The 22,288-nt window shown below is 31.7% G+C and overlaps 3 protein-coding genes across 6 annotated transcripts; 1 reads left to right on the top strand and 2 right to left on the bottom strand.

The window, feature by feature from the left end:
• Positions 1-1,005: 1,005 nt before the first annotated feature.
• On the bottom strand, positions 1,006-4,360 carry Polr3G (RNA polymerase III subunit G). The gene is made up of 5 exons (XM_074143602.1): positions 4,204-4,360; positions 4,038-4,112; positions 3,070-3,357; positions 2,785-2,994; positions 1,006-1,505 (listed from the first exon to the last, which is right to left on the bottom strand). The coding sequence occupies exons 3-5, from the start codon at positions 3,273-3,275 to the stop codon at positions 1,268-1,270; spliced, it is 654 nt and encodes a 217-aa protein (XP_073999703.1). The 5' UTR covers positions 3,276-3,357; positions 4,038-4,112; positions 4,204-4,360; the 3' UTR covers positions 1,006-1,267.
• A 1,210-nt stretch (positions 4,361-5,570) lies between these two features.
• Positions 5,571-8,919, top strand: Chrac-16 (chromatin accessibility complex protein 1). The gene is made up of 2 exons (XM_074143571.1): positions 5,571-6,114; positions 8,341-8,919. The coding sequence occupies exons 1-2, from the start codon at positions 5,954-5,956 to the stop codon at positions 8,537-8,539; spliced, it is 360 nt and encodes a 119-aa protein (XP_073999672.1). The 5' UTR covers positions 5,571-5,953; the 3' UTR covers positions 8,540-8,919.
• A 1,059-nt stretch (positions 8,920-9,978) lies between these two features.
• PICK1 (protein interacting with PRKCA 1) lies at positions 9,979-22,160 on the bottom strand. 4 transcript variants are annotated; one of them, XM_074143534.1, is made up of 12 exons: positions 21,923-22,160; positions 21,613-21,718; positions 19,025-19,120; positions 18,878-18,946; positions 16,561-16,672; positions 16,251-16,379; positions 14,919-15,192; positions 14,115-14,248; positions 13,101-13,294; positions 12,908-13,013; positions 11,907-12,053; positions 9,979-11,799 (listed from the first exon to the last, which is right to left on the bottom strand). In XM_074143534.1, the coding sequence occupies exons 1-12, from the start codon at positions 21,948-21,950 to the stop codon at positions 11,443-11,445; spliced, it is 1,752 nt and encodes a 583-aa protein (XP_073999635.1). In that variant the 5' UTR covers positions 21,951-22,160; the 3' UTR covers positions 9,979-11,442. The 4 variants fall into 4 exon arrangements, with proteins under 4 accessions (XP_073999635.1, XP_073999643.1, XP_073999651.1 ...); XM_074143542.1 differs by lacking the exon at positions 21,613-21,718; XM_074143550.1 differs by lacking the exons at positions 18,878-18,946; positions 19,025-19,120.
• Positions 22,161-22,288: the final 128 nt, after the last annotated feature.

Here is a 22,288-nt window from a genome sequence, read left to right as displayed (position 1 = left end):
AATGAGCCCACAGTAGCCCTTAAATAAAATTGTTAAGCGTTGTAAAAGTAACGTTGTATTATCAGTAGGTTTAAAAAATAAGGATATCAGAAAATTTTTGCACAACAAATTTAGGATAGACATGTTCGAAATTATCAAAAATCAACAACTGATTTATACGATTCTAAAGGCTTTATTAACGTTTTTAAAAAGTTAATGTAAAATAATTAGATTACTCATCTATGGATATATTGTTTCCACATTGTATTTTAACTTTTAACGCCCCTATTACAGATCTAGATGAGAACTGTCTGCGAGGATCGAAGTTAGGAAATTCTATAAAAATTAACCAGACCTTCGAGAAGATAATTATCAAAATTTCTTCTGATTGATTTTCAACCCCTAAATACTGCAAATACTATCAAAGAAAAGCACCCAGTCCCTGAATGGAATTAGTTTAAGCTATATAACAGTAGTATTAGACCGAAACATTTTGTTTAAAAAACCAAGGAAAATGCGCAGATTTCGTTAAAATTGATATTACTAAAGTGGCAGATCTCGGAAAGGAAGTGAAACGTATTTGGAAGACAGAATGTGTGACCAGTTACCCGCTGGTTATGTCTGCCACCACCCTTATTTAAAGGTGCCAAAGCCCTCTTAAATACCAAATGTCGATTGGTTTACAATATAGATATGTATAATTTGCAATTAAGCAAAAATCTGTCAGCCTGAACAGCATCCGTAACAGTAGGGTAATTTTTCATTTTTTGTAAATAGAAAACACTTGAATTGTTTGTATCTTCCTGCATGTAGTACGATATCCAACTTACAAAGCTAAAAAAAAACGTTATCATAATAAAGAGAAGTAAGAATGTTTAAACCATATTTAGCTTACCTTACTTTTTTTTAAAATGTACAGATAAATTTTGAAAATATAGAGAATTGTTCCTCCAATTTTTTTTTTTTTTTTAAACAAAGGTTCAGGATTTCTGTAGGATGTGTTTACAAAATAAAATCTAACACAAGTAAGTTTAAAGAATTCTGAACTGTTCAGTATGTACAATTTTTTCCATTTTACATGTATTTAAAAATAAATACTATCTGTACAAATTATCACGTACAAGTTAATAACAAAATCTAACCAAGAAAGATAAAAGAATTATGTCTCCAAAACCAGAAGAGTAACATTTTTCAGAACAGATTCACCGTTTATAATTTGCTCATCCTTCACATTTCATTTTTTATTTTACGGCAGTTTATTGCAATAGCATTTTTACTGAATTATTTATTAATAAACAGGTCCATCATCTCCATCATCATCTTCATCTAGATAAGATTCTCCATTATCAAAATAATTACTATTATAATCGGTGCCTTCATCCATTTCTTGGTCAGAATCATGTTCCACCTCTTCTTCGCCCATACCTTCTTCATCTTCATTATCTTCATCCTGAGGTTTTTCTACCTTAACCACTGATTCATCTGCATTAAACATAGCGTTCTCTTTCTGCTCCAGTTGGGCTAACCTTTAAAACAGAAATAGTAATTAAATACAATAGTAATTCTTACTCCTAGCTCTCGTAAATAAGAGAACAATGGGGTGCGCTTGTTGGAGGTTCTCAAAAATTTGTTGCAAAAAATTAATTAAATAATGAGAATTGTATATTTACTGCGAGCCGATGAGAAGTTGAGCAGGCTCCGTTGGAGATGAAATAAAACCGACCCCAGAATCTACCGTACCCGGAAATGTATGTAGAAAACTTTTTGTTCTGCCATGGTGGAAACAGAAGATTGATTGAAACTCCTCCACGGTTCAAGAGCCAATGGCAATGACGGAATTGTTAAAATAGTGGCAGATGCACTTTTAAAAAATTGCGATTCATTTACAAAGAATGTAAAATAAATAACTTTTCTTTTGAGCAAAATTCTCTCTGGAATGTTATCTTCTTTGTAAGTCTACCTGACAACTAGCCTGCATAACATATTTGCCTGTTACAGCACATTTACAAGCGCCTAATTTCTATTATCAAAACATACTTATGAAGGCACCTATGTATCCGAAACGAAGTGAATTCAACGAAGAGTTTTCAAAAGATTTCCTGGCCACTGGACAAATTGATCCTTTTCTTTTGACAAACATTTCTAGAAATATTTTATTATAGAACAAATAATTTACAAAGGACACCTCAAGTTCTCTCCCTTCATTTCAAAGTGAGAAACAACGCACATGGAAACCTGACTACTGGAGTGTAGTGCTTCAAGCTGTAAAATTCCAAGATTCTCTTGGAAGATGTAGGAAAAGAACCAACTATCTACTTTACTTTATAATTTAAAGGCAAGTTAAGGAGTTCAATGTACTACGTTACAACGAAATTTGTGTTACTTCACAGAATTGTTAATGCTTCATGCTCCCTTCCCATTTTTCGATAAGAATCTCTGCTAACGTGTTCTGATCAAATGAGAATCTACTGCCTCATACAGCTTCACAATCCGTTATCCCCGAAGATGGTTAGTAAGTTAGAAATTATAGAAATCCAAAAGGATGTTTAGGATTAGAATCAAAGATCAGTGTTTAGAGTCAGAGACTTCAATTTGTCCCACTTTTTTGATAAAGGGCTAAAATGAATAATATTCGGAAACAAATCTGTAAAAAAAAGTCCATTCGTGACCTTTAATGTTGTGTATTGCATGTTGCTGTTTCAAGTGAATTCAAGTTGTTAAATATCGTAGATCGATTATCTCTAACAATTCACTGCAAACTCCAGTAAGAGTAGTTTTAAACTAAATTAAACATACAATACTAACATTTTATCTATATCAGCCATTGCTTTGATTTTAACTTTAGGTATTTTCTTTGGCCTTTTAGTGGTGCCTGGTCTTAATTCAACTGGAAATCTGGTCCACTCATAATTTAACTGTGGTCTTTCTTTCTTATTTTGTGTAGCACTGATACTTGTAGAATCAAAACGCCTTTTATTGCCAGATGTAGCCACTTCTTCATAATCAACTCTTAATCTGTAATAATAATGATCAAAATAAAATGTTTAGAGTACACACAACAAAAGTATCAAAAGATATCATTTTACCTACCTTGTATAAAAATTAAGAAAGTCTTTTTTATACTGTAAAGTTTCTCCAAACTTTAAAGATGGATATATAGGAGCAGTTACAGTTTCCAGTGCTGGATACGATGGTGGAGGTTGCAGGACAGGTCCTGGTAGAGCTTCGCCCTGCTGTATGCCCAACGCTTCAACATTGAAAGATAAAGCAGCCCTACCTCTTCCACGTCCAACCATATTTTTAATTTGTAGTTTTCATTAATTCTTTTTTTTTATCCGGCTTTGCTGTCACCTCTTCGTTTTCAAGAAGGAATTTATCCTATGCAGCATAATTAAATGAAATAAATGTAGACTGGCTGATACAACAAACAATAAAACAAGTGAATGCAAAGTGGGTCCCTATTTTTAAGTTCTTATCTCCTGAAGAACTTCTTTTAAAACAGAGAAGAACCGCTTTAGTATTAGTTTGTAGAGTAAGTTGACGAGTTTAAATTCTATCATTTTGAGACCGAATTTTCAAAATCCAGCATTATAGGTTAACTATAGTTTGAATAAAGCGGCATTTTAAAATCGTCATCTTGGGTTTGCTTATTCTGCTTTACTAAGGGTCTGGTAGACACAGATTCGATGAAAAAGATGGTCCGATGATTAGCACTGTCCTTAATGAAAAGTAGAATTTATCATCCTTTTATTAACGTTTATGTCACCTTTACTACATATTTAAAATATAAACTCCAACGAAATAATAGAATATGTGACACATTTTTTAGAATATGTGGAAACTACTGGGGCAACTTTTGGGTTTATAACTTCAGGAAATATAGAAGTAACAATAAGCACTTAATAAAGCAGCTTTCCTTCCTTGAATACTTAACCAAATTTAACCAAGGATGTTGGTCAATAAGAAGTAACTTCTTACCCATTAATTGTTTATAAGTTTAAAAATCTTAAAAAATATTGACTGTTAAAAACATAAAAGTGAACACTTATGAAACTCACCAGGTCATAAATTACTTTTACTATTAAAGAACAACTTGGACATGTTGCAATTTCTTCTCCAGAAGCTAGTTCTTCCTGCAAGTAGAAAAATAATTTAAAAAACAATAGGAATGTCCAAACACATGTTAATTCATAAAAATAAAATACATCTAACACAAAAACTTACTCCTTACTTTTGTAATTTGAAATCTGTCTCCACAAGGGCAGGGGTAATAATAAATTTCTTCTTCCTCGTCGTATTCAAAATCTTCTATTTCGATTTCATCGTGAAAAACTGACATTACTTGAAAAAATTAATCTTCCATTTTGACCAAAATTATAAAAAATAAATAAATTACAGCAAGAGCAATACCTAACTGCCAGAAATAAGTGAAGGTTAATCCATGGTTATGGATACTTCGTCACGTGGTTTGGGCCTTGAAGATCAATTGAGTTTAAATCAGATGAGCCCTCCACTAAAAAAATTAAAAATGCACAATCGTGATACTTTATTTTACGAGGACTTAAGAAAAATTAACTAGTTGTCCCTAAAGCTCATTGCGTACCATTTTATTAAAATTGAAATACAAATAAAAATTCCACTACTCAAGTACTCCAACATTATTTCGTTTGTCTTAATTCGTATAAATTAGGAATAATTTATAAACCTAGTGAGCTACAATTTCGCCTCAAGCGTAGCACAGCAAAAATAGCAAAGTGCTCAAAGTTAAACAAGAGATTACTTGAATATAAAAAAAACCTACAATTACTCCATAATTCTAATAATTGAAACGCCTACCCAATAATTCCTAAGTAAAAGATAATAATTACACAAAATGTCCAAATCATCTATTAGTAGTATTATGTTGTCCTCAGTACTCTACGGTTTACGGTCTTCTCTACCATTAAAAAATAAATTTCAAAAAGTATCATCAAAAAGGGTCACAAAGCATTATCAGCGAATATACTTGCGGGTTCCCTTCATTTCGTTTAATTTAAACTAACTTTAGACGCTATTTAAAATATAGATAATTTTGTAATTCACCTCTATTTTACAAAATTTTGAAGAATTTTAACATGATTTTCTAGGTGTAATAAACACCTTAATTAATATTAGTATATTATTAGTAATTTTTAATAATTAAGTTTAATAACAGCTTAATAAACGTTAAACTACCTCTAGTAGCATTAGCAGTTATGGAATAGGAAGCCTTAAAACTTAGCATACTTAAGTTATCTAGTGGCAACTGTTTGAACTAAGCCTTTCTAATAGTTCTAATGAATGTCACTAGAATGCGCTGATATGCACTTTTCTAAGTAAAGTTATTGTAATTTTAAACTTTTTTTAAAAATATAAATATAATAACACTTCAATTATGGATCCGTATAGAAAAATAATTTTCTCCAGCCACCCATTAAAGGTTGTTAAGTATTGATTTTCCCAAATCATCCATTAGTAGTTTTATCTCCCTTACAGTTAGTACTTTGTTGAAGTAGACCCCGACGATAGCGCTGCATTTAGTTATGTTGTAGTGTGGAAGAGGTAACCGAGCTTGATTCAAATTGTAGTTCCAGCTGAATCTTAAATTTTTACCAAGAACTGTAAAAGAAAATTATTTAGAACAATGAACAATAAAATTATAAATAAAAGGAATTAATTTTACTTCAACAAGTTTATAAGTTTAGTCATTTTATAATGCTTTTACTTAAATAATATTGAGTATTTTGGCGGCAATTCAACAGAGGTTGTATTGTTTGCTTGTAGTGAGTAGTTCTGTTGAAATGTATCTCTTATTGTAAGCTTGTTTTGCGTTGGTTCCCAGGTGTTTTTTTTAATGTAAGCTTTGAGTTTAAGCGTGGACGCTAATTTTTTAGTAGTACTGAGAACAACTTTAACATTTGCTTTTAAATTATTGAGGAATTTAATTATAGAAGAAATGTCAGTAACAAAGAAACAATTACAATTGCCTATGAATAGAATCAAGACTATCATGAAAAGTTCTCCTAATGTAGAAACTATTGGCCAGGAAGCATTATTCGCAGTCACAAAAAGTGCTGAACTTTTCATTAGATTTTTGACTGAAGAAGGCTTAAAAAGGTAGATACATAATTAATAAAATGTGAATAATTTTTTAATTTTAGTTGGAGTTTACTTACATTTATTACAGGTTACATTTCGTGATGTTTACCCCAAGATAAATTGAGATAAGATATTTATCGGATAACTGGCATTTTTTTCTACATCCTAATTTCCAACGAGAGTTGAGAAACTACATATTGATGAACTTCGCAGTACGGTGACTAAACTTATTACATTTTGTTGTAGAGCATAAAGTGGTTTTTCGATAGTTGAACGTCTAATATAGAGTTAGATTTCTTTGGTAATACATGATAGAATTCCTGTTTAGTTGGAGATGGTGCTATTGAAATAAATAAAAAAGAAATGCACTTTTTTTCTGAGGTGAAACTAATATATAATACAAAATAATACCTTTCAAACATTCGGAAACACCTAATTTGTAATAAGTATTTAATTTCTTTTTCAATATTCTAAAACAATGAATATTTGAAAAGAAACCGGAGTTAACGATAGACCGGAGAAAGTCTCTGAGTGCTCCCTCTACCATATTCCAAGCGGACATCTTTGATTACTGTCTTAGATCTTAGAAAAACTAGATAACATATTTGAAAGGAACGACATTCTTAACATTTCGGTCATTCCTGGATTAGTATATCCAGGTTGGATACTATTGATAGGAGCAAAACCACCTCATGCCTTGCCTGGAAGTTCAGACAGATATATATATATTTGAGTGAGGGTCGGAAGCCATCAGAGAGAAATTAGAGGCAATAAAGTTACCGATCAACTGGCTAGGAATGAGGCAACTTCTTTATTCATTAGTTTGGAATCTGTTTTAGGAAGTAATATATACAGATTTGAGAAGTACCTTGAACGATAATAGAAATCAGATTAATCTGGTATCTGTCCTAATGGTAGGTTCAAGAAGCAGCTCCACTGGAATTAACAAGACCTCTTTTGCCAGAACGAAAGAAAATTACTCTCAGTTCTTGTTTGAATTTGTTCTTTTGCTGTATTGTAATAAGAAATATTTTGTCCCTTGAGCCCAGAGAAGATCTTACCATAAGAACGAAGAGGGAAAGATAACTAGTTCTTTCAAAATAGAAGGAACTTCCTAGACCAGTTAGTGGGCAATTGCTAACCCTTGAGTATGTAAATTGCAAGATTTTTGCGGTGTGAACGCAATGAATTTAGGCGATAATTCCCAGTAATAAATTAGAGACTTATTTGCTAAGAAAAGATTAATCCAAAAAATTATATATCAATTAATATCTAGTTTATATTCATGGGTTATGAATTATTTACATGGGTTTTTTATTGTTCCTTATATTCTAAGTATGACCATAATTGTAAATAAATACTTGGGGTTCTTTAAACAAAAATGCAGATCATCGAGGGCTATTTCATAAATGTTGGATTAGGCTATTGCAATCGGGGGCTGAAATAGGTACTGCTTTGAAACGTAAGTAGTAGACAAGTTCAGAAAGAAATTTCATTCGTCCGATAACAAAGTAAAGTCTAATCAATTTAGTAATAGGTTGTATACCATCCAAAAAGAAGAAAATGATACTCGCAATAATTTATTAATAAATTAATAGTTGTATTCAATAAAGCAATATATTAATGCACACGGAGGTTCGCTAGCTGTCCAAAGGCATTATTTTGTTAATACTTTAATTTAAATGGCCCGAAGAAGCGTCAAGCATCAATAAAATAATTTTTTCACATCAATTCTGATGGGCGTCGGAATAAAAAATGAATTTTTCAAGGTGGGCAGTAGACCTCCCAAAAAAGTTAGAATCTTCTGAACTAGACCCACAAAGGATTGGCATAACAAGTTTTCTTTTGGTTGCAATGCCTGACGAATAGAAACAATCCCTAAAATTGAATGTATTACAGTTTTCAGGAGGTGGATGACAATCCGAAATTCTAGAATAGTAGGAAAAAATAGCTTCAATGAAGAATAAAGTAATTGATTCAACTATTAATTATCCTTTTCGCCGATCACTGAGAATGCCATTTTGAGACAACCGTCATTCACCAATGCATTAAATGTTCTTGAAGAAAATTAGTGCAGCCAATAAAAAAGTAAATGAACACAATTCTGTCCAAAATTACTTAATAATAATGTAATTTTTATCATCAGTGATTTTATCCGTTGTAGCACGCTTATGGCCCTATCCTCATATCCAGCACTGAAGATATCTAACCACATTTTTAATTTTTTTGTTTACTTATTTGCAGATGCCCTTCAAGAGATAAACTGGAGTATAAAGGAGTTGCAGAAGTTGCGCAAACGAATGCAAACCTTAATTTTTTAACAGAAATATTACCGAGAAAGTTAACAGTTAAAGAATGTCGACGTATCACGGAGAAAGACAGAGAAAGATTGGAATCATCGGATAGTTCAGAAGAATCAACAGACGAAGGAGTAAGAGAATAGAAGTGGCAAAGAAATATACTTCGTTTTATGTGCATGTGAAATAACTGTGTACACAGAGGATTCACAAAAATTGAATTGCAGTCTTTTTTAATGAAATGAAGTGAAATTATTGTTTAAATAATTTTTGTAGTTATTAAATTAAGAAAAGTTTCATTCTGCTTTATAAATCTATTTTGTAATAGTTTTTATTTTAAACGCTGTATGTTTTGTAATTTGAACGTTTTAATTATTGTAATGCAAAATAAATGTGTAATTGTAATGCAATGTGGAATATTATATGAAGTAAATGAAAAGTGAGTTCACTCAATGAGCTACTATTTGAAGTATATGTATTCCAATTTGGTAAAAAAATAAAACGAAAAGATTTCTTACTTGAAAAGGATTTATGTAGTTTAGGTGGTAAATGCTCCTCCATTTGTTAAACTATTCCCTTAAGTTTTGAAGCATGTTGTTTTAAAGTTGCAAATGTTAGATTTAAACAAAATTAATAGTTTTTTTTTGTTCATCTGATGTAAAAAATTTTTAGTTCATTTGCTAGGTTGTAACAGAAGTAGTGTGTTTTCACAAAAATGCTTTTTCACCTTTACTAATCTGGGATATTCTCATGACAACGGATTTTCCCTAAGAACGGATCTTTGGCTGTTTCCAATTCCGAGTACACTCGCTACTGATTTACCATCGTCCCAAAATATTAATTCAACATTCGCAGATTACACAACTATTCTCCCATTAAGAATTGATTTCTACTTAAGATCAGAATAAATACATTGATTTATGTAAACTTCTTCAAAACTTGGTTTGTTCAAACTCGCTATAACGGATAAAATCTTCTATAAAATTCTGTATTTTAAACGTTACTACATATAAAAGTATTTGCGATCCCAAGCCAGATGTAATCTGCCTCAAATGTTTATTAAACATTTATTTATTTATTGAACTGTAATTGTTCATACCAATATGTTGGTTTTTTCCAGCTCTCGTATAAAGTAATTGGTTAATGTGCAAACAAAACCACTATAACAATAAAAAAATAAATAAATAAATTCATTCATCCATTTATGTGGCATTTTTCTGCTACTCAGTATCAAAAATCTGGAATAAATATTTTCGCTTAGTCTATTGATATTCAGGCAGCATGAATTATACTTGCCAATAATTAAAATCTTTTTAAGCATTTTAGTTTAAAAAATTGGTTGAAAGCCAAAGAGTACTCCGTACAATTTAGATTTAACATAATAGAAGTAACACTTTTCAGCAGCAACGCTTTTAGTGATGAAGACGTATTGATGTTTTCCAATCATCACTTTTTTCAGGATTTCAAGATTAGAATTGAATGAGTTACGGTTAGATCAAGATAATATCGACTTATCCTGAGAAATTTTCCTGAAGAACACGATAAAATATAATTTTTAAATAAGTTCCAAATAAGAACAAAAATATATATATATAACTCAGCAATGATTATAGTATATTTTTAATAAATTTCCTAGAAATTCAACAATTTACCTTCACCAAACATTATACATGGCAAGATTATAAAAATTAACAGCATATATTTCAAATAAAAACATGCGAGATTCCAACTCAAAAATAACGAAAATAATTAAAAAGCTGTTTTAACATTAAAAATTGAATTAAGTTAATTTTGTATAAGAAAAGAAATAGTACATCAATATTTACCTCATTAGTTAAAAGAGCTAACTTTATTCACAAGGATATTTACAATTTTGCCTAATAAAATAACTTTTATCATTTTATATTTAATTAAAAGTGTAACTCTGACTCGATTGCGTGATCGCTCAGCCGAACAAGATTTATATTTATTTAAAGCTGATTTTAGTATTGCTTCGAAAGAAAAGGAATGCTATTGCGAACGGTTGGCGTTGATTTAAAAAAGTAATAATATATGAGTTGGCAAAAAAGTGGGGAAAGAAACTTCATTTAAGCGGGTAAACCCCGCTCCACCTAACGAACCCAACTGTTTAGTAAAAAATTTTTGAGTTTTAAGAAAATTAAATTATATAAATTGCCATAAGAAAAAGTTTTATGAGCATTTCCAATTGCCAAAAAGTATTTTTAGAAAATTGTGAGTGAACATTCTAGCGCAAAAACGAAAAATTACCAGAACCTCACGACTATATTTCATTTGAGCATTCCCTTTGATCTTGACAGTAACTTGGCAAAGAACAGATCAGGATCTTGGAACCAATGGGAAAATTTTCAAGCATCATACGGTAAGTCACACAATACGTTCAGTTTTACCTCAACAAAGAAAATCGGAATCAGAAGATTGTTATCCATTCGGATATTAAAGTGCAGTGATCTCTCTAACAGTAATGATCTGTCATTACCTCGGAAATGGTTTGAAAAAATTCAATAATTAGCGGGATACAAAGAAAGTCACCGCAAATCCAAGTTACCTTTTACTGAGGTCGGGTACGTCGGTGTAGAAGGAAATAAGACATTCGAAATTGTAACAGCTGCTCTTAGAACGCGAAGCAGCTGCAGATTCTATGGAGAGATGGTTGAGACTAACACTCCTATTCATGCGAATGATTATAAGGGTACAATAATATCATTCAAGAAATTTGGATTTCTAAGTTTTTAATTTTTTAAATGTGCAATAGAGATGATGTGCCTGGTCACAGAAGTGGTCAAAATAAATCTAGAAAGGTACACGGTACTGCCCAAAATTATGAAAAACAAAAAAATCTCAAAAACTCAATAAAATATTGTTCTAGAACTACTTTCATTTGTTTCTATTAATGTTACTTCTTTAAAATTTATTGTCTAATCTTTTTATTATTAATTTATTTGTGTTGTTTTGTGTATAGAAATTATAACTTTTTTTTTTAACAAAAAACCTATTTGCCCCATTTCATCGGTTATTTATTAATATTTTTTTAATCAATTCCTATAAGAGTTCCAACAGCAGGATCATTCTTCTCCTGTTCACGATGCTCATCAACACTGCCAGTAGTAGCAGTTACTTGCAACGTTTGCAAATCAGATATCAACTGATTTAGGTAACCACTCTGTTGTTGTAGCTGAGCGGTTGGCTGTTGCAGATCTGAAGAAGTAAGTAATGGTGCTGTGGACGTCTCACCTAAATCACCAATCAACAAATCTTCAGTAAGATTTTCAACGAGATTCATCTTTTGTGACGTGGATGTAGGAAGTATTGGTGTTATTTCTTCTTTAGCTTCGACACCATCTTGGATTAATTCATCATCTTCTTCCTCCTCTTCTTCATCTTCATACTGGCGACAAACAATATATAACAATATATCTTGTTAGGTAAATTAACAGAAAATAGATTATAGACTACGTTAAATTATACAAATAATAAACACAAAAAATAACATACCTGTAAACAGTTATTAATTGAACTATATTGGAATGCATTAGTCTGCAGATCCATTTCAATGGGAAAAAGTGCATTCTGTCGAAGAGTTTCCGCCGCCTGGTCGTGAAATTTAGAGAATGCCACTACCAGCCTATGTAACTGCCTCACCTAGAACGTACGAAAAAAATTATTAATTTTTTTTTACCTTCTCGTACTCTAATAAGTAAGAGAAGGTATTGTTTTTGTACAGAATTAGAGTTTACTTCAGGAAATATTAGTTTGAGGTTCCCAGCGTCCGTAAAGTGGTTTTTACAAAGCGGACTCTCTCTATATGTGAATAAGTATCTGTATCCTCCATAACCCGAACAAAAATATCGTAAAAATAAGATTTTTTACTTTCTCTTAGCCCTTTTTAGAAAAAGTATGGTGATTTTTTTAATTTTATAAATTGACTTATCACCGAAAGTACATAATTTGGGAACTCTTGCCACCGAATAAATAAATTAATAAATTGTGTCTGGACAAAATCTATTTAAAAAAATCACAGGAAGTTTAAAACTTTATATTACATTTGAACACTAACGTGGGTTTCGTCTATAACCTGGCGATAACAAATAAATGTTAAGTTGATCATAAGTAAATACCACTTAAAAATGGATTAGATTTAGTTGACTACCAAAGATTTCTCTTAAACATTTTTGTGCTCACTGTATATTATGATAAATATGAAGTGTGTTTAGGATTTCCTCCATAGCTGAATGTAGTTTAAATATGATCCTGTATCTTAGAAATGTTATTAACAAATAAGAAGTGTGTTGCTTAAATTCCGTGTAAGAAAACTGAGTGGCCAGAATTTCAAGTTTCTAAGATTTTTTTCCAGTTTTCCTCGATTTTGTGAAACTTTTTTTTGAAAAATTATATCTAAAGAAATTTATTTTAGTAGGTTACATTAGTGACTATTTTGTGCCCCCTAAAAAAGGACCAGTTCAGTGATGGTAGTTTTTATCTACAATTAAACTAACCGTCTGTTCGACATGCTTGCTGTCCAGTAATTCCAGCTTAACTAAAACATCCGACCTGAGGCGTGCGAATTTCGCTCTTGCTTCTTGTCGACACCGCAAAATCAATCTATTTAAACAGATATGATTTTAATATAGTTTGCTATATACTTAACAAGAACTGATTTATTCGTTAAATTAAATCCTTTTCACCTACCTATATTCATAATTTCCAGTCTCCACTCTGTACAAAGGTTCTTGCAAGCCTGCATAGGAGTACTCTTCATCGTCCATCTCTTTAACTTTCAAACAGTATGAAAGATATTCGAATTTAGCGTCTGCATATTTGCTAATTGTTAATTTTGTATCCGGAATAGCTTTACTCAGGAATGTTGAGAGATCTGACAGAATCTGAAAATACCTAGTAAATTTACTAAAAATAAAGTACAGTAAATAAGGTATAATTTATCATTAAACAAGTAGAATCAAGAATTAATCAATCAATAAGCATTAAATGCTTTACTTGAAATAAAATTGTAGTTTTGCTGTAAAATACACTTCCATGAAATTGTGAAAGTCTTTTTTTGGCTGAAGGCTGGGGGACTTCATTTACACAGATTGCGAAGGGTAACGATTGGAAAGAGACTCATCAGTGTATGATGAGCGACCAAAGCGTGAAGGAACAATGAAGTCAACAGTACTCTTCAGATTAATGATTTAGAAAAGGAATTAGCGTATACTGGATTCCCACGCGGACATCCCGGGTTCGATTATAGCAGCTGAACCTTATATTGTTTCTTCCTAGGAGTTTCTTACGGCTCACTGTACTGTGATAGAAAGATGTTGTCTGTAGCAAAAAAACATTGTCCAGAGGCCGGCAGTGCACTGTAAAAAGCTCTAAGCGCCTCAGATTCACACGCTTTAAATTAAAAAATAAATAATACTCTTTCAGAACTGGCAAACTACTATACTTTCGGGCATTTCCGGAGTAGGAACATCCTTCTCTTACATAGCAAATATTTGCTGAGAATCCTCTGAGGCTAAAGATCCCTCGCAAGAGAAGATGTCGGAGATGAGTTACAATTTCAAGTAAACTTGACATTCCACAATAGCTTCCGACTCTATGATATGTAGAAACTACGCCCTTCCTCGCTATCTTAGTATCTTATTAATTTGTACCTTTTTAAACAGAATAATTAATAATAAAAATAAAACTCAGGAAAATACCTACAGGTTTTATGGTCTTTAACGTTTGAATTCCATTTTTCTCCATTAACCGATGGTAGTCTCCAAATGCACGGAAAGCTTCACTGGCTCTCGGCTGGGGTTCTCTTACTCCTATTCCAGCAAATGCATCACCAAACGCTGAAACACAATTGTTCAATATTTTATTCATAACTTTTATTTAATTATATCTCCATAAATATTGACAAAACAAATTATTTATTTATTGAATGGCTGGTGAGCTACAATATGCACACAGAAGTTATTCTAAACCCAAAATTGTAAAATTCTCTCCTACTCTAGGCCAACAGGCGATAACATACAATTATACAATGATCTCAGCCAGGCAACGACCGTGACTATAGATTTCTACTTGACCAAATTCTGTAACCAATCCCAAGCTCCAGACTCGCCAGGGCGCTCTTGTCTGGAACTAACAGAATGACATCATTCTGCGCCCTTACTCTCCTACATTAACTTTTGAGAGTAACCTCAACTAAACGACTGATTTTTAACTTTAGAGCGCCTCTCAAATTCCATTTCTTACTTGTCAATTTTTTTTTTTTTTTTTTTTTTGAGAGCAGAAATGGTTAGCATACCTCAAACTATACCCAATTTTAACAAAGGAACGTTATGGACTTATATCTAAGATACACACAACAAAGAAGAAAAAAAAGGGTTCATTACTTCAAGTCTTTGACTTTTCCTACCATCTAATAAATAGAACAAAAACAAAAAAAACAGAAGGTGGTGAGATACAAAAGTAAAAAGATGATATAGGTTTATGAAAAATAAAATAAATTAGACATACCCTTGTAAACAAGAAGTAATCTGTAGAAAGCATTGGATACTCTTTTAGTATGGCCGACCAGAGCTCTATACATTTGCTCGGTGGCATCCAATTGGGCTAATTTCTTAACCAATGAATCGTTACATAAAATTGCTCTAGACAATCCCAGTGCATCTGCAGTGCTGCTCGTGACATTATCAACTAGTCGATGTTTGACCTTCTTCAAAATGATGTCCACCGTTTTCCCTTGACTAGGATCAGCATGCAGTTTATTATATTTAATATTTACTTCATCCTAGAAAAAAAAGTTTTTAACAATGATTTTCAGAAATTTTCCATTCAGCAATAAAAATACTAGAGGCTGAAGTCCATCCTGAAATCTCCGTTTCAAATTCATGATTATAATAGTCCTACTAAATAAACTAAGACTTATTATAATCATTATTACAAATTTCTACTCCTAAATTACTCAATACTTCTTTAAAATCATTTAAAACATAGAAAAAGAATGAACCTATTTCAATAACCTGAATTTTCAAAATTAAAGCCCTTAAAATTATCTTCATATTCGAAACTATGAAGTTTGACCAGAATCAAATGTTAGGCAATTCAGGGTACTCTTGTTCGCCGTTCCATTACAACTAAACAGACAGGAAACGTAACTTGCACTGTAACGGGACCTATTGCGTAATCTCCTGTATCTCTTAACAGGGATTTTTGTTTATGCCTATTGCTCATAATATAATACCATCCATCTCTTAACAAAAAGATGTTTGTTTTCATTAAACAGGGATGTTTGTTAGATTAAGATTCTAGTAGGGCAGCCCAAGGCCTCTGCCACTGCGACCTCTTTGGATCTATTGTGGCTTAATATTAGATTAACTAAATAATCGTTAACGACCCAAGTTAACTCAACTGAAACTTTAATTTATTATTTTTCAAGTTGAGGGAGGTTGATTAGCCTCTTACCCAATTGTAAGAGTGAACCTAGTAGAGGTAGATTCATTCATCAATTCATCTCCACTCTGTAAAGTTCCTTTCCTTGCAAGCAATTAAACTTGATATTTCACCTGGACGATATATAGACAAGGACAAAGAGGAGCTCCACCTCCAATGCTGATCCCAATCAACGGACGGAGTGGTAGAAGGCTAAACGCAGTAAAAAAAAAATTAAATAAATAAAATGGTCATCTAAAGGACGAAGGAAAAGAAGAAAGCCGTAGATAGTATGTACTACAAGTAGCAGAATGAAGGCAGGGAATTGGCTGAGGAGACTACATTGCAGTACAGCCTTTACAATTACTGCAACAAATATTAACTATCAATTTCCAATAACTAAGAAGAATTACTAACATTACACGCTTGGATCATTTTAGCAACTTCCACTTTAGTTTTTCCTTTCACGGATTGGCCATTAACTCCGACCAATTCATCTCCACTCTGTAAGGTTCCTTCCCTTGCAGCAGGAGTGTTGTCAAACACCTAGAACAATTTTAATACAATTAGCAAACAAAATTAGCAAATCATTAAAAACTATAAATGTAACTGTACAATGTTAGAGAATTAGTAGCAAGTAGAAAGTTAGTGAAATGTAAAACAATGAACTAATATATTATGCTTAAAGTAACAAGATATAAGCAAGCAATTAAACTTGAGATTTCACCTGGACGATATATAGACAAGGACAGAGAGGAGCTCCACCTCCAATGCTGATCCCAATCAAGTTAGAGGTATCCTTCTTGATGTTTACAATACCAGAAGTGACAGTCATCCCTCTACAATCAACAATGGCATGCAAGAAGTACTCAGTGGTTTTGATGAGTAGCTATGATTTTATCAACGATGCATTAAGAAAGAAATTTCCCGAAATTTTGGGTTAGCAAACAATAATTTATTAAATAAAAACTAATGTTTGTTAAAATGTTAGTAATTGTACAATAAATCTACGATTGTTAATATACCAAATAAAACCATCCAATGAACTAAGGAAGGAAAACACAAGTATTAAAGGTTTCAGAATGCCCTCCCTTCGTGGATATCCTCTTCCATTCATTGAAGTACATGGTTATATGTATATACAGGTACGTGTTTATTGCTGCTTAATCCGCAATGTTGTCAATGCAATGGGCTTAAACTTCTCCTTTAAAATTCTTAGCGGTGAATAAAAGGAGAAAAGAGCTCAAAATCTCTAAAGTAAAATCGAATTTTGCGTTTCTGTTCGCCATTTTAGTTAAGCCGTCGATGTACACGTTAAAAATGCCGACAATTTTCTAAAAGATATTGTTTACGCGGACAGATTTAAACACCAAACACTTTTCAATTCATACAAACTGCTAGAAGGTAAATTTTGTAGCTGAATAAATTTTCTTCGCCAATCTTCTTATATGCAACAACTAATTCTAAAAGTAAAACTTTATGAATTGCCAACAAAAATTAAACCCTTTTGGGTTTACGAACATTATTTACGATAAAAACTTCATGGTTATATAGTTACTTTAGGGATATAGTTATTTATATCCCAATTATAATTAGCACATAATTTTGACTAGTAAAAGGAAGAGGTGCAATAATTTGGTTGGTAATGTGTTCATAAAAAATAAATAGTGCAACTATTTAAGAAAAATAACTAATTTCTGCAAATTCTAATTACAAACTTGTACTTTATTCTTACAAATATTAATCATGGTTAAATAATTAACGTGCAACATTCAAATATAAAAAAAAAATCTTAGCATTCCAGAAATTAAAGCAAATTAATGATTGCTAAAAATAAAAACAAATATATATTATAAAGGTATTGATTAGCTGGTTCATATAACACAGTCCAGTAATTCACTGCTTTTTTTTATTCAGTAGATATTCATCTTCTTCAGAAGGACTCTTTGAGGTTGGGGAGAGAATTGAAACTTTAAACTAAAAAATCAACTGGCTTTTCTAAAAGAAGATCCTTTTTACTTTATAAATTTATCAAATTAGATGGAGCTACAAGTAATTTTGAAAGTGGGAATTAATTTTGTAAAATTTATGGATAAATTCAAAAAATGTAGCTAAAAGTTCCAATAATTTTATTTCTAGGCAAAATAAATAAGCCATTTCATTTTTGCTCGCTCTTTAGCTCTAAACAAAATTAAGTAAATAAGCCAGACTACAGTCTTTGGTTTACAAGCATTTATGGAAATCAGTTTTTGTTTCAATTATATAAATGTGTATATACTAAAAGTTGGTGCAACTATTGTTGTAACTACCTGCAACAAACACAGTAGCTGTTAATAGTAGAAAAATTAAAATAAAAAGCAAAATAAATTTTTTAACAATCGTGTAACAGTGATGTAACTTTCCATTATTAATTCATATTTCTCTTAACACTTCTAAAGAGAAGTTTTGTAGAACCTTGGTAGAAATCCATTTATATCAACTGGAAGGACGATTTTACTGAAGCGATTTTCTTCATCTACTATAAATCCAATCAAGTACAATTACTTTTTTTTTTAAAAGGGGTTCAGGGAGGGTTCTCAGCGAACTACCCAAGAAGGCTTCCTTGTAGGGTGCCCCTTTAGAAGAAGTACTGTTCCACAGCAAGTATAATGTCAAGAAAGTAGTACTTCAAGACATGTACACTTCTACAGGATAGTTTTTCCAGTCTATAATTTATGGCAGCCTACTCCGCCTAATTTTTAAGTACAACAGAACCTTCTGAAAAATTCAAAGTTAATTTGCGAAAACGGTGGGCTTAATCTAATTAATTAGTGGATTAATTTATCAGATGAGTTTAATTATTTTTCTAAGCTCTGGAAATACAGACGTACCTCTAACTAAAACAGTTCCATTTGTTCAGCGAGTGTGTGTAAGTGGGATAGTATATGTATGGAATAATCGATCACCATCTTAATTCTGGAGGCAATTTCTCTTTTTATGCAAGATTACATCACTGTAAAAAGCTATATTTAAATGTTTTGTTTGTAAGTTAAGAAGCTACTCACAGACTGTCTTGAAATGTGTAAATACTGGATGGCCCAAGAAGAAGCTGATGTTCTGGTTTAATTTTATTCCTGCACACAGAAATAAAAGATTCAGATTTTATTTATGACAAAATAATAATGAAGATAATAATAAAATTACGAACTTACAATAAATTCGTTGTACCATCTTTCGTCAAAGAAGAAGAAGAATCCACTGTCTCCTCTTCAAGTAAAGATGTCCCCTGGAATGTTCTCGACTGCCGACTTTTAAAAATAGCATATCATTGGTGTTTTTTTTTTTTTTAATTGAATTTCCTTCTAAGTTTAAATTTCAAAGTTAATCGCCAAAACATTTTGGGTCAATTACTATTTTGAATGCTAATTCACGCCAGCGTATATCTCAATTATCTTTATAACTTCAATATAACAATTGCCCTAGTTAATTTATGATAAGCATTTAAAGGCAATAAACTCCCAAGCTCTAGCAACTAAACTGACTATAAATGAAACTTTTCAAGTGTTGAAGCTAATTTTTGTAACAAAGCATCTAACAATCACAATAAGGGTCAAAATGTTACAAATAATTTATTAAGGCCAACAAATGAGCTTAAAAAAAAAATATTACTTTTCATTACTATAAAATTATATAATCTAATTATATACTTCACAAAACTCCATGCAAAGAAAAAGACAAAAATGAACAACAAAATTGTGGGAAGTAGTCAGTTCAGTCGATTCTCTTAGGGCCAGCCACTCTTCTCCAGAGCTTAGCCACTCAAAGTTGGTTTTCCAATAGTTAGTTTAGTCAGAAGGAAAAGTTAACCACTTATTTTTACACTTCTTGCTGAGTTACCAATATACAACACATAAACTAATTATTAATTCTTAAAGGGAGGACTATGGAAATTTATGTATGCAACCAAGGACTCTTAAAAATAAAAATGAACGATTTTTAGTAACCGCGTTAAATAATTTTTTTTTTTTATATTAATGGTACTTTTTCTTGTTTCCAGGCTACTACCCTAGATAAAGGTCGACATTTAGCTTTCATGAGGTGAGCTCAAGTATTGCAAAATTCCAAACTCCCTCGTCAAGACTGGTGATCTTTGAGTTTATTTCTTCTGCACCATCCTTCATTTTTTTTCTTACGAGGCCTACCACACTTCTTCTTTGCCCTTCACTTAGTCACTCTCCCTTCGCGGCCACCTGTTTTTATCCGTTTTCTAAACGTTTTAAAACCATTGTAACTTTTACAAGATAAATCGATTGTTCAAAGTGCTGTGAGCATCTATTCTTTTTCATATGCCTCGACCACACCTATGAACATTGTTCAAGCATCTGCCCTGATTCAGAAATAACCTTTACAGTAACATATTAACGCTTTACCTCACAAAAATGTGTATTTGTCATGAAAGTCTTTTTTGGGGGGTTTCGCCCTAGTAAAATCTTTTGGGCAAAAATGGGCCTAAACCAAAAATAAATTTAGTCTAAAAACTTATTAGAAAGCGAAGCAGCTCTGGGAATTGGCGTTGAGCTACTTATCTTTTGAGTTCAAGAATGTAGAACATATGTCGATGCACATTTTTCAACATGAGGCAGAATATTCTAAAAATCAGCTTAAAGATTTACAATTAACAATGAAGCTAGATTTCGAAAGTTTATGAAAATAATGCTGGATTTTTTACATTTTTATTCAAAGATTTTTCAAATTGGTTCATCTCAAAATTGTTTTTTTGAGCATTTTTTAATTTCTACTGGCGTTTTATAATTTTGCGCCGATACTTTTAAGTGGGCTGTTTTTGTTTTGAATAAGTCTTCTCTGTACATCGTATGTGTAGTGTTTGCGATAGATGTATTTGAAGTGAACACGTCCAAATTTGATTGCTACGCTTTTAAAAATCCTTCATGGAAAACACAAAACAAGAGTGCATGTATTTGAAACAATGTTTTTATAATTTGTTTACGAACAAAGGTGTGGTCGAGCTTTTATGGAGTCATTGCTGGACTCAAACTGGGAATCTTCCACTTACTACCGTCTTAAAAGATAGTTTTTATAATTAACAAAAGATTCAAAGAACATTCAAAGAAAAAGGAATAAATTAATATTTAATAATTATTTCTACTAAATTAAAAAAATTCTAAATTCGACCTAACCAGATCGAAACGTTCTCTAGATTCCTCTAGAATGAAGTAAAAAAAAAAAGGACACTAGGTAAATATTGGTCTATATTCACTATTTCCATAAAAAAAGATACTTAATCTATATAATCTAAGGATTGAAATCACGCAACTTTCTTAGTCTTTTCTTTTCTGACGCTGTTTAAAAAAAATTGCCTGGATACATGACCACTTGAGTTTTAAGGGCAATAGGAATATTTTAAGTTCGCCATTACTTACACTTACCAGAGGGAATGTTCTCTACGAAGAATATTGACATTAGAGAGAGTCATGAAAGATGGCCTTTGTAGTCAGTATTTTTTACATTGAATACCCACAGTTCAGAATAAGTAACGCACTAGGTTAAAATGTCTAGTATCGCTTTAGTAATAAAAATAAATCAGTCAAAAACAAACAAAAATCTCAGAAAGAAAAAATAATGAGTCTCAGAAGCGAATGTAACATGGCAAATGTTTTACTCGATAAAGATTCCAACTTAGAGTATTAAGCAATTAAACATCAATTGTAAATTAGAAGACCAAGTTACATTTCACTTCCTAGAATGAGCTCCATTTAAAAAATGTAAATAAAGTACGTACAACTTATCCTCTACAAAATACATGTTCGGGTCCGTTGTCGTTCGTGCGATTAGATCTAGAGGTTTGTAGTCATAACCAAGAACTGTCCTGGGCATCATTCTTACTACTAAGAGGAATAAAAATAAATTTAGAGAAAGTAAAATAAAACAAAAAATTTTGAAGAATTAAATGAAATATAACAAAAAGCTTAAGAACTTTAAGCACTTCACTAAGGCGCAAAATAAAATGTTATGTTAACATAAACAACGTAATAGACTACTTTACAAAAAAAGGCTACGATAAGGGTAATTACTGATAAGGAAAAACTTACAACTTGTCTTCTTCAAGGAAATATTCATCTTCCAAGTCCAACATATTGGAAGACGTGCTAACTGGTGTTAAACGTTAAATAAATATTAAGGTTATTCACAAAAAATAAAGAGGTAAATAAATACAAACTGCACAATTAATACAATAAAAGTTGACTTTCTCGGTTGGTTAGGTTAACAAGTAATTACAATTTCAAGGAATGCGAAAAAAAATAGCCCCAACCAGCTGTTTACTTACAACAGTTCACCAAATTATAACCTCTTTGATCATAAGGAGAGGATTAGCGACCTACCAAAATAAGTTTGGTTACCCCTCGTTGGTGATAGCGGAAATAACCAGGTAACAGCTGTAACGAATATAAAAAGTT

This window comes from Rhodnius prolixus, unplaced genomic scaffold (assembly GCF_049639745.1).
Source record: "Rhodnius prolixus isolate KJV_2025 unplaced genomic scaffold, Rpr scaffold_1, whole genome shotgun sequence".
NCBI lineage: Eukaryota > Metazoa > Arthropoda > Insecta > Hemiptera > Reduviidae > Rhodnius > Rhodnius prolixus.
This window is presented reverse-complemented; position numbering and strand designations above follow the sequence as displayed.